Here is a 12,903-nt window from a genome sequence, read left to right as displayed (position 1 = left end):
GATGGGGAAGTCCAGAACTAGAGGGCATAGATTTAGGATGAGAGGGGAAAGATACAAAAGAGACCTAAGGGACAACTTTTTCACGCAGAAGGTGGTCCGTGTATGGAATGAGCTGCCAGAGGAAGTGGTGGTGGCAAGTACAATTGCAACATTTAAGAGGCATCTGGATGGCTATGTGAATAGGAAGGGTTTGGAGGTACATGGGCTGGGTGCTGGCAAGTGGGACTAGATTGGGTTGGGATCGAAGGGTCTGTTTCCGTGCTGTACATCTCTATGACTCTATGAAAGTTATTCAAGGGCTGCATAACTGTAATGAAATAATTTGATTTAATATCTGCAGCAGAACTCAAGGTGTACATCATTAGACTTCTTGCTTTACCCTAGATTACTTCCTGGGCGTACAAGCAATATGCTACTTGTCTGAAAAACCTCGATAATTGGGAATAAGAGGTATGGTACAAGGAATGATTTTGGAGGAGCCGGTGTTGGACTGGGATAAACAAAGTTAAAAATCGCACAACACCAGGTTACAGTCCAAAAAGTTTATTTGGAAGATTTAGGACAGATATCAGGGGTAGTTTCTTCACTCAGAGAGAAGTAGGGGTGTGGAACAGCCTGCCTACAGCAGTAGTAGTCTCACCAATGTTAAGGGCATTTAAATGGGCATTGGATATAGATATGGATAATAATGGAATGGTGTAGGTTAGATGGGCTTCAGATTAATTTCACAGGTCAGTGCAACATCGAGGGCCGAAGGGCCTGTACTGTGCTGTAACGTTCTATGTTCTATGTTCACTAGCTTTCCGAGCGCAGCTCCTTCACTCTGAAAGCTAGTGCTTCCAAATAAATCTGTTGGACTATAGCCTGGTGTTATGGTACAAGGAAGGGAGACTTCAAAGCAAGGAAACCCCACTTATTACATTGAATTAATTGTTGCCTTTCTTTTAGTGCTGATTTCCCCGCTTTGGTTGTAAAAGCAAGTGGTTTAGCAGCTGGGAAAGGTGTTATTATAGCAGCTGATGTAAGCGAGGCTTCCAAAGCAGTTCGAGACATAATGCAGGTGTGTTACCACAGAGTTTTTTTTTGTCTAAGGCTTAATCTGCTTAAAGCTATCCGGTTGTCAGTAAATGAGGGGAACATTCCTGATGAAATTCCTTTTATGGCCTTCTCCCAGAGGACTTCTGTGATGCTGCAGTCATTCTTTTTTGCGTGTAACTTTTGATACTGAGCATCTGCTTCATATCTTTTTGCATTCAGTAATTTGAGTAACAGTACTGTTGGAAGGAGAAATTAATCTGCTGTGCACAGACTCTTCAGGGCAGGCAGTGCCACAGGTCACTGGCATTCTTCAGTGGCATGCGTGAAGAGAATTGTTCAGGCTTTAAATTGGGAACTGGAGACAATAATGCGGCTTAAACTTAAGTTTATTAAATCTTTCAGTGTACTGGATCAAATGTAGTTCTCACAAATCAGCTGAGATCTTTCCTGTCTGGTACGCAATGCACAGAACTAAATACACTTCTTCTCTTTTTTTTTTCCTGAAGGAAAAGACCTTTGGTTCAGCTGGTGAAACCATAGTTGTGGAGGAGCTGCTTGAAGGAGAGGAAGTTTCTGTAAGTAAGATTTATTTTGCTGGCCCAGAAGTATTTGAAGTTTATTTTCTGGTTATCATTGCAAAATTTATACAATTGTATGTGTAGCGTGACTCAATATGGGCTATATCATGAGTGACTTTGATAAAGGTTTACTGTGGTTGAAAGACCAGATCACAGGAGAAGGTCATTCATTCATTTTTGGCACAACCTTGTAATGGTCAATTGAATTTACTGCACCACAGAATAATGGGAAATTAAGTTTGTACTGGGGAGTGATTTGCAGTTCTAATTACTACTGCTATGGAGAAATCCAGTGCAAGAGTCATTCATTTCCCCCCTTCAGTTGCTGGCATTAATAGCACTGCCAAATACTTGTTGTCTAGTGATCGTGTGATATTTTCAAGTCAAGATTAGAGCAGTGCTGGAAAAGCATAGCAGGTCAGGCAGCATCCGAGAAGTAGGAAAATTGACGTTTCGGGCCAAAACCCTACATCAGGAATTCTAGATTTAAGCAGCTTTAGTTTGTTAGCTCAATTAAACTTGAATGTAGCTTTTTGCGTTTAGTTTACTATTTCCAGTGCTGTACTAGTGGGTGATCACAATTGGCTAAGATATCATGAATCCATTTTGTTTTTCTGAGCAGCTGGAGTTCAGGAAGTAATACTTGTGGGTAGTCAACTCTGTTACTTAAAATGCCATTCTGTTGATATTGTGCAGTGCCTGTGTTTCAGTGACGGTGTTACCGTTGCCTGTATGCCACCAGCTCAAGATCATAAACGCTTACTGGATGGGGACCAGGGGCCAAATACAGGTGGAATGGGAGCTTATTGCCCCACCCCTCAGGTAAAATAATAAATTCTTGAACAGTAATTGAAGATGGTTATTTCACAGCAGAGTTTAATAGTGGAATAAAATTAAAAATTGCTGGAGAAACTCAGCACGTTTGGCAGCATCTGTGGAGAGGAAACAGAGTTCCAGTGACCCTTGAAGAAGATAAAGCAGACCTGTTAATTCTGGTTTCTCTCCACAGATGCTGCTAGACCTGCTGAGTCTTTTTTTTCCAACAATTTTTTATTTTGTTTCTGATTAACAGCATCAGCAGTTCTTTGGTGTTTTTTTTGTTTAATACTGAGATTGCCTCAGTGGAATTGCCATGTGCCCTGTACTGGAATATTATGACAATTGGAGTCTGCATCAAGTGACGCTTTATTCAATGGAATTTGGCAATAAACTAAAGAGTCAAATTTCAAATAGCCAGTGCAACTTAGAGTCATACAGAAACAGACTCTTCGATCCAAGTAATCCGTGCTGACCAGGTTTCCCAGTCTGAACTGGTCCCATTTGCCAGCACTTGGCCCATATTTTTCAAAACCCTTCCTATTCATATACCCATCCAGATGCCGCTTAAATGTTGTAATTGTACCAGCCTCCAGCAGCTCCTCTGGCAGCTCATTCCATACATGCATCACCCTCTGTGTGAAAAGGTTCCCCCAGGTACCTTTTTTTTAAAAAATGTTTCCCCTCTCACCTTAAACCTGTGCCATCCAGTTCTGGACTACCCCACCCTCGGAAAAAGACCTTGGCTATTCACTCTATTCATGCTGCAACTTGACCTGCTCTGCTCATGTTGCCATTCCACCATTTGTAGTTTTAACTGACTGTTTTGAGAAACTGAAGGGAATTATTAGAAAGTATATAGCATCAGCAAGGCTGGGCTACAGTTTGAGCTGAAGGCTTGTACAAATAAGGTGTTGGCTTGTGTGCTCCTCTGGGCTCATGTTGAGAAACCTGAGTCTCCCTACTTCAGGCTTCTCTTCCTCAATCACTATATTGTCTAGTCTATCAGTCATAGCTCCCAGATCCTGGTCTGGGTCAGGCACGTGACAGACAAGTCTTGTGCAGATAAGGGTATTAAATATTCCAGGTCTCATTCTGTGGAAGACTCAGTTTTGCCATCCACATAAATCTTGCCAACATAACTCCCACTGGGAATTAAAATCAGCTTTATTGGTACCTAACTTTGTGGACTGAAGTGTTCTAAGATTAGTGGGGGATATGAAATTAAAACCTGTGATGATTTCCTAACTTTCATTCTTTTCTGGGGCTTCAAGCTTTATTCTTTAGGCGTAAAAAATTAATAGTGTATTAAAATCTGACATGGAAAGCAACATTATTCAATTTGCGTCCCTTGTCTTCATTCGCACAGTTCCTCAGTGATTCTCTTGGCTTAATTTTTTTTACTTAACGTTACAAATTGAGGGGGAAAGAAGATAGAGCTATCTTGGCTGAGGTTTTAATTGAAAGAACTTGCCAAGTGAGTTTGTCGTGTTCTCAATGCTCCAGAGACTTCAGCAGTAGTGTCAAGGCTGACAGTACTGTGAGACTCCTGCATGGTCATGGGTGTCACCTGTCAAATTAGGGCCTAATCTGCCAGGCAGGTGGGCATAAATGATCTTGGAGCACTATTTGAAGGGTGATCAAGGGATTTATCCTTGGTGTCCTGGTCAATATTTATCACTTGGTTTTTGAATTTTTTTTGTGATTTTGATGATCTGGTTATTATTAAGTGTTGTTTTTGGGATCTTGCTGTATGCAAGTTCACTGCTACACTACAACAGTGACGACACATCAAAAGTATGTTACTGATGTAAAATGATATGGCATCTGGTGGTCATGAAAAATGCTGTATAAATGCAACTATTTCTTTTTCAATCAAACTCATCCCTGCCAATTATTCAGCAATCTTAAATGGAGAAACTACCATTGTGTGAGGGATTGCAATAATGTAGAAGGGAGTCGAAACTAATTCCTTCTTTTTTTGGGTACATAAATGTAAATTGTTCCATTCCTGCAAGTGTCAACACTGTAGCATTAAATGTATTCAATAAAATAATTAAACTGACATCTAGGACATTTTGCTTGCAGTTCTGACTATGGGACTTTAAAGATTTTCAACTGAATGATTAATCAGATGATGACCAGTCTGTAATCTCTTTCTAGCTGGTCAGTTCTCGATTTTTGGATTTTTTTGATTTTTAAGTTTTGGCTCTTTAGGTTTCCAAAAACCTTCTGCAAGTGATCAGGGAAAAGATCCTTCAGAAAACAGTTGATGGTATGAGACAAGAAGGAGCCCCTTATGTTGGTGAGTGCTGTTTGATTTTGTTAAAATTAGTGTCTCAAACCCCAAGCGTGTAGACAAACTATTTGCTCCTACTGGGATTGAGCTGAACTGATCTGAGCTCAATTTACATGTGTGCTGGGTTAACACATGATCTCCACTGAGACTGTCCTTCAGGTATTGCAGTTGTCCACAGCATTGCCTGAGTTAGGTAGGAGAAAATCTGTCAAAATTCCTGCTCCCGATTACTGTCTCATGACTCCATTGGTAAGGTGTTTTTTTTTTATGCTGTAAGTAATTTGATCAATTGTCAAAGAATATTTGTGATCAAAACTGATGTTAAAAAGTAGACATTTTGAGACAATTGAAGGTTGTTGGTGATTCATCAATCCTTGAAGCTTCAGGGCAGTTAACAGGCAACAAACACACATTGTTGATATTCTGATCTGAATAGTCTTTCATAGTGAGTTTCACCTGACACATTTTTCATTCCCTGCTTGTGCCAATGGGTTTTTAACATGTGTAAAGTATTGCAGTGAATCTTGTTGCTGTTTATCTGAGGTAGTTAGTTGGCTTTTCTTAAAAAGCAATGTGTCCGTTTATTTGTGCTTCAAGGTGTGCGGATTTGCACAACTCCATTCTTCAATTAGTATTTATATTTATGAGATAAAGATTTAAAGTGAAATCTGTAAGGTGACCACTGTGAAATGCCAGCATTGTTGAAGTGACAAATCTGCATGAAACAAACCACATTTTTCTCCTTTTATTTTCCAGGGATATTATATGCAGGGTTGATGCTAACCAAAGATGGACCTAAAGTATTGGAGTTTAATTGTCGCTTTGGTGATCCAGAATGTCAGGTAATAATACTGTTATCTTTGTACTGTGTCTGAGGTGTTTACTAAAGCAGGGATCCAGGTTACATAATATAGCTTCATTATGCTTTTTTTTGTTTTATCTGAGGAATCTCATGTTGATTTTTGACTCTATTTTCAGGTCATTCTTCCTTTATTAAACAGTGATTTATATGAAGTAATACAAGCAACTGTGGATGGAAAACTTTCTAGAGCCATGCCATCTTGGCTGGAAAGCAGTGCAGCTGTGACTGTAGTTATGGCCAGTGGTGGTTATCCAGGCAGCTATGCAAAGGGTCATGTGATCACAGGTAGAGTCTCTATGCTGCAGATAAGTTGTGTTAAGACTAATAGAGTGGTGCTCATTACTTTAATAAAATTGTAGTTCTTTTGTGTCAGTAGTGAATTACAGGAATATGTTTGTATTAAAATGCAATGGAATAGACTTGGGGAAAGGTATTCAGTTTTATGCAATCTGTAAATCAGCTGACATGTAAGTGTGTCTGTAATGAGATCACAAAATGCATTTCTTCTTTGCTTATTTGTGAATAAATTTGCTACTGTTTAGAGTCGTGGCACAGGAGGGTGCTGTTCAGCTCATCAAGTTCCATGCTCCGTCTCTGTAGAGCAATCCAGTTATGTAAATTTTTACCTTGGGTTTTTTTTCATTAATAAATATACAAATGTCATTGGGCTCACCCCTATTTTAAGATTCAGGAGAATAAGGCAGAAAACGAGCTAAACCAAAGCAGGGGTGACCCCAAACTTCTTTTTGTGAATTTCAACCCCCTTCTACCTTTTTCTGAAGGCTTTGACAACTTCCTATCCAGCTAAACATTCATGACACAGTCCTGATGATGAGTTTGTTAATTAGGATGTGTGTAAGAGGGAGAGGTTGAAGGCCGTATCAAATTGTTTGTTTTAAAAGCCTCGAGGTACCTCCTGTAAAATGTCAGCATGCTGCAGTCAAGGCAGTGATCAATTGAACCATACGGATCAGAAAAGTTGCTGGTTTATGTAAAATATGCTGATCCTGGCTGCTGTATTTGACATTGATATCCTGCAGCATTAAGGAAAGCAAAATGCTCTAGGGTTCCTATCACTGACAACTACCCAGTAATTTGCTTGATGTGATGTTGGGTACACTAGTTAAACTTGCGATATCCCGTAATCAGTTAGCTTACTGATACTTTGTGTCTCAAGTGAAACACAAACAGTAGCCATTTGGTTTGACACTGGAGGGCTGCTGGAACCTCATTAAACAGTGATCGCCTTCTGGAGGAGTGGAAGGAAGAAATATTGTTGTGAAGAAGAGAAATGAAAGATTGTAAGGAAAGGCAAGACTGAGATGGAGGTGAGTAATTCTAATTTTGAGTTTACATTTAGTGTCAGGACACCAGAATTGAGTGTAGGGCACAACTTCTATCTAAGAACAACAATTGATGAATGGTATTTAATTTTTTTTGACTGAAAACTAGTTTATTTTGCAGGTTTGTCACTCGCGAAGGATATGGGCCTACAAGTGTTCCATGCAGGCACTGCAATGAAGGATGGGAAGGTTGTGACAAGTGGCGGTCGAGTGGTTACAGTAACTGCTGTCAGTAAAGACCTGATTCGGGCAGTGAAAGAAGCAAATAAAGGGGTTGAAACTGTTCAGTTTCAAGCTGCTATTTACAGAAAGGATATTGCCCATCGAGCCATTGCATTCACAGAACAGTCTAGGTTTGTATTGAAATGCTAATCAATCTTTTCCTGATATTTGAATTCTGTTTGAGCATGGGGCGAGGAAGCAATTACTGCTCTTTTCAAATGAGCAAGTGTATTTTAAAATGCCCACTGTTGCTGTGTACAGTACGTTTATCTAATGTCTTACTGCAGTATCATGTGAAATGCAAAAGATTTATAGTGACTGCAGATTGTTTCATGCAGTTCAAATAAGTTCATTAAACCCCCTCAGTGCCTGATCTTATCTCTGAACATGCTTAACCTGGTCTGTGGTTCGATCCCAATCTATGGTGAATAAACTAATCTCTTTGTCAAAGTAGCAATGGAACCACAGCATTAAACAATTGTGCACTATTGCTTCATGGAATAAAAACACTGTGAAAGTATAGAGGGAGAAATCTCTCTGATTACTATTGGTAACTACTACCAGAATAAGTATGTAGTTTTCGTATATATGGATATTTACGTTAGTGGAATGGGTGAGAATATGCAGGTTTTGCTATGAGATTTGTAGGTTCAACCAGCCTGGTGACCTGTGTGCTGTAGTCTGGGGTAATAAGGGGAGATTGGCATTTGTGGTATCAGAAGCAGCAATGCCTATTAAGTCATACCCCATCCTTAACTGTTCTGGCTTATATAAGGAATGCAATTGACTCTTAATTGTCTTGTAGGCAAATAGGGATGGGCAATAAATGCTGTCATATTCAGAGATGCTCCCAATTCCAATGTAGTCTCGCCAATGTCCTATATCACTGAAGCAAAACAACCTTACTTTCATATACAATTCAACATGAGCCAAGTCAGGGCTTGTTTTATCTTTGAAATTGCTGGTCAAATTTGAGAGTTTTATTTTCAAATCTGCCAATGGCTACTATAGCTGTTGTATAAATACAGGTCACTCATCAATCAGTTTGTTACATTAAAGAAGACCCAAAATGTACATGATTGGAATTTGTGCAATAATAACTTTTTGCAATATTTCAAACAGCCTTGAGTTTAACCTGAACTACACTTTGTAAAAACATTCACATCTTTCTGTGTCAGCTGAATGCATCTTTTTCTTCACTACCCCTCTCCACAGAGGACTGACTTACAAAGATAGTGGTGTTGATATTGCAGCTGGGAATGCTTTGGTTCATTCGATAAAACCACTTGCGGCAGCTACCTCCAGACCAGGTGGGCAGGTAGCTACTCTAATTGAATGTAGTACCACTAGTTGTATTAACAATAGATATGTTTGATCTATGTATAAAATACCATTTTTAAGCATAAGATATCATTGGAAGGTAGGCATTAAACAGTAGCATGCTCAAGTACCAGTTATGGAATAGATTCTGATCAGAAAATAACATAAATGAGGAGTTGGTTTTGTTTTATATATAAATTAAATTGCTTGTACTCTAAGGAAACTGTGACTCATATAGGATTATAATATATACTTTAGGATGTGATTATGAAATAGTACAATACTTTGGTTGGGCTAAGGTTGGAAAACCGAAAGTAGTTTAGGACGGTTCATTATGGAAAGGGCATTGGGATGATGGTAGGGTGATGTAACTTTGCTAGATAATGTTGAAGGAAGAGTGAAATGAGTTATATTCAACAACTTGGAAGCCCAGAGAAGCAGTGGAAGTTATAAGGGAGTTTAACAGCAGGTTCCAGATTATGAAGCAGCTTTAGGAGTAAGGAGTTGAAAAATATTTCCATAGATCAATGAATTGGGAAACAGAGGAACATAAAGTTACACTGAGTACTAAAACTGTAAAGGTGAGATTAAGAGAATTGTTTTCACTGCAAAGCATGACTTGAATATGGAATGTATTACTGCAAGTGATCATTGAAGCTAAGCTACACTGAGCATTTACAATGGAATTGAATAAGCACTAGTAATTACTGTGATAAAACAAGATTGAGTATGGGGCTAACACTGTGCAGATATAGTGGGCCAAATGGCTTTGAATCTAAAAAATTGTTTCTGTCTAATTCTTAGGCTGTAATGCTGAGCTTGGAGGATTTGCAGGCACTTTTGACCTGAAGGCAGCTGGATACATTGATCCAGTCCTTGTCTCTGGAACTGATGGAGTTGGAACCAAACTTAAGGTGATGTTTACTTTTGTTGCGATTGTAATAGGATTCTAAAAAAATGTAAAGTTTTTGATCCTAAATTTCTTTATTCCTCTATTCCCTTCCCATTCAAATCCCATTTTGACTATGGACAGATTGCCCAGATATGTAATAAGCATGATACATTGGGTCAAGACCTGGTAGCGATGTGTGTAAATGATCTTCTGGCACAAGGGGCAGAACCACTCTTCTTTCTCGACTACTTTTCCTGTGGGACATTGGATGTCGGTGTGGCACAGACCGTGATTGCTGGTATTGCAGAAGCTTGTAAAATGGCTGGATGTGCACTGTTGGGTAAGGCAATACTGTGGCACCAGTACAATTCCCAATGACGCTAATTCTTAAAGTAAGAATATACTCTGAACAGTTTTCTAAGACAATGCATTACAATTACAGTGAGCAAAGCTAAATATTGGGTCTTGTTTTGTGAATGAACTGGGACAGACAGCATATTTAATGGGTGCAACATAATTATAAAATGGTCAAGGTGGCAGCCTGAGCTTTAGTGATATCATGGTTGCCTTGGGCATAACAGAGTTGTTGGTTCACATTCCTTTTTGTGTCTGTTTTTTGCAATATCTCATGCTGCAGATTCCTAGTTTTTTGATTCTCTCACAAGTGAAGACATGTCTTCCACATCTACTTTATCTGACCTATTCAAAGCTTTAAAGACCTCTTATCTGATCATTCTTTTTCAAAAGAAGAATGTCTCTGATAAAGGTGCGATCATTGCAAATTATGCAGGATAAACAATTGGCAGACTGATCTTTTTCTCATTATGATGGTGCCACGTTCTTATTGTGCTGTCATGATCATTTTAACCATGGCAGTTTTATTCTCTTGTTTATTGTTTTGTAGGAGGAGAAACAGCTGAAATGCCAGGCATGTATTCCCCAGGACAGTATGATCTGGCTGGCTTTGCAGTCGGAGCAGTGGAACGTGAACAGCTTCTCCCACAGCTGGAGAGCATCTCTGCAGGTGATACCATCATTGGCATCGCATCGTCTGGCCTCCACAGTAATGGCTTTAGCCTCGTTCGAACCATTTTGGAGAAGTCCTCTTTCCAGTGTTCCTCCCCAGCACCATCAAGCTACGGTTCAAAGACCCTTGGTAAGGTTTCAGAAAAAATATTGGTTATGAGACCTTCTTAAGATAAGTATGCCTTGAACCTGACTTAAACATTTATTGAGTAATACAGCAAGGAAACAGACCCTTCAGTCCAACCAGTCCATGCCTAACATAATCCCAGACTAAACTAGTCTCACCTGCCTGCTCCTGGCCCATATCTCTCCAAACCTTTCCTATTCATGTACTTATCCAAACGTCTTTTAAACATTGTAAGTTTGCTCGCATTCGGTACTTCCTCAGGAAGTTCATTCCACATGAGAAACATGCTCTGTAAAACAAAAAAATTGCCCCTCCTGTATTTTTTAAATCTCTCTCTTCTCAACTTTTAAAAATATGCCCCCTACTCTTGAAATCCCCCAACCTAGGGAAAAGAGACCTACCATTAACCCTATCACATGAGAATAACATACTATACAGGCAGCAGGCCAATGTTGCCACTCTCATGCTTCCCTTTTGAAAGGTAAACAAATATTGCTGTTCTGAGACCAGTACTTGTTTGGTATTGAGGTCAATGCGTTAGAGTAACTCTTGAACATGTCGCTTGATTTGATTACAACCTACATCCAAAAGGAGTAGAATTTATGAACCATATTCCAAAGTGTTTGTTTCATTATTGTGGCTTATGTTTGTGCATGTAACATCTAAATAGATGATTTGCTTTTAATTTCTCAAAGGCAGTGGATGCACCGTCTTGAAGTTCATTTGGTATGAAGGTGGAGGTGGTCTTTAATTGAAACAATCTGTAGTACTACAGATTTTGCTTTAACAATTAGGTTGAAAGTAATTATGCAAAAGAAATGATGGCAAAATAAAAGAAGCTAAACCACCTTCAAAGATTCCATAAATCTGAACAGCAATCCTTTTACAGGACTTGCACCAGGGAGCCTTCTCCTCTCTCACTCTCACACAACTATAGGAATTAATTTTATTGTCGCTTCAATTCGCAGTCTTAAGTATCTGACCACCTCTTCCTGATTCTTCAATTGAGTTGAGTTTAATATACTTTTTAGCTGTGAATAATTCACTTCAGGGTTTTAATCAAACAATTCTGGTCTGGAGCTTTAAAACTGCACTCCTTACATTGAGGTAATCTATTTCTTAACAATTCTAAACTCCCATCTATAGCAGCAACTGTTTTACTCATTCAGTTTCAGCCAAGATTTCTGCAGCTTGAAACAAAAAAGCTTTCTTCAAACTTTAGGGGTTGCCTGATGCCAAAACACAAAATTCCAGATCCTTCTAAAGCATAGTTTTTACTCTGTTCATAAAACTCATGCAATGAAAATAGAAGCCTATTACTCTCCAGAAGTCTTGTACTGTATTTTAAGATAAATCACTATGGCTACAGAAAAATGTACATGTTAATCATTAGACCCTCTCAGACACAGACCAAAAACAATATGCCACTAGTTCAAAGTCTAAACTCTAAAATAAATGAAACTAAAATCAAAATCTACATAACCCACACACCATGCATCACAAAGCTAACCTTACATGAGCAAGCTACAGTTGGCTCTGATATAACATAATGGTTCTGTTCTCGTGCAATCTCGCATTACATGAAAATTACGCAATAGTCGCGCCACTTAAACTAATGGGGCTGGAATTGCGTTATAGTCAATACAGATAAGGAAAGTTTGCATTCTACAAATAAATTCTTCAATCATGTTAACGCCAATTCGCATTGAAGAAATATTCATTATAGCAGAACAAACGTGCATAATAAAAATAGTACTGCTGACCAGTACTGTTACTTTTAAAGCTCGAGTTTTATAACTAGTTCTTAGCCTCCATTGATAGAAAACAAAGGTTCAAGCCATAACGTGAGAGAACAGGCAATTTGCCCCTCTGGGCACTTCTCAGTTTAGGTTTGTAAAATTTATCTTCAACTTTCTTGTAGGAGACATCCTTCTGACACCCACCAGAATTTATGCTAAGGCCTTGTTGCCAATTCTGCGCCTGGGACATGTGAAGGCTTACGCTCACATCACCGGAGGTGGACTGCTGGAGAACATCCCCAGGGTGCTTCCCGAAAAGCTTGGTGTTGCATTAGGTGAGAGCTTTCTTCATATAGTATAGAATGGTGCACCATAGAAAGAATTCATTCACCTTTTCAGTTGCCATGACATTTTGTTCATGATGCAATGCTCTCTTTCAATCCCAATTCTGGATTTGTTTTCAATGTATCATTTGATAAACTTGCTGATGTAATTCTACCTTTGTTCTCTTTACATCAAAATTCGTAATGAGAAAGGGGTTCAAGGCATTTGTAAAAAATATTTGCTAGTCATAAACCAGGGCCTGCTATTCACATTGCAAGTTGAACTTTCATTAGGATGTGAGTGATTTGGATCCCAAT

General features: G+C 39.0%; 1 protein-coding gene across 2 annotated transcripts in view; it reads left to right on the top strand.

Moving 5' to 3' along the window:
• gart (phosphoribosylglycinamide formyltransferase) overlaps positions 1–12,903 on the top strand; it is a 47,528-nt gene that overhangs the window by 24,640 nt on the left and 9,985 nt on the right. For both annotated transcript variants that reach the window (XM_043701290.2, XM_087992583.1), the window contains 12 exons: positions 949–1,060; positions 1,545–1,613; positions 2,313–2,438; positions 4,650–4,737; positions 5,488–5,573; positions 5,710–5,878; positions 7,058–7,289; positions 8,374–8,468; positions 9,283–9,392; positions 9,512–9,710; positions 10,275–10,526; positions 12,445–12,597. In XM_043701290.2, coding sequence (XP_043557225.1) covers positions 949–1,060; positions 1,545–1,613; positions 2,313–2,438; positions 4,650–4,737; positions 5,488–5,573; positions 5,710–5,878; positions 7,058–7,289; positions 8,374–8,468; positions 9,283–9,392; positions 9,512–9,710; positions 10,275–10,526; positions 12,445–12,597 — 1,691 coding nt within the window. The remainder of the gene's footprint in view (positions 1–948; positions 1,061–1,544; positions 1,614–2,312; positions 2,439–4,649; positions 4,738–5,487; positions 5,574–5,709; positions 5,879–7,057; positions 7,290–8,373; positions 8,469–9,282; positions 9,393–9,511; positions 9,711–10,274; positions 10,527–12,444; positions 12,598–12,903) is intronic.

This window comes from Chiloscyllium plagiosum, unplaced genomic scaffold (genome assembly GCF_037043375.1).
Source record: "Chiloscyllium plagiosum isolate Xiang-an unplaced genomic scaffold, Cpla_swu_hap1 HiC_scaffold_12, whole genome shotgun sequence".
NCBI lineage: Eukaryota > Metazoa > Chordata > Chondrichthyes > Orectolobiformes > Hemiscylliidae > Chiloscyllium > Chiloscyllium plagiosum.
The sequence above is the reverse complement of the archived record's forward strand: the minus strand, read 5'-3'. Positions and strand labels throughout refer to the sequence as shown.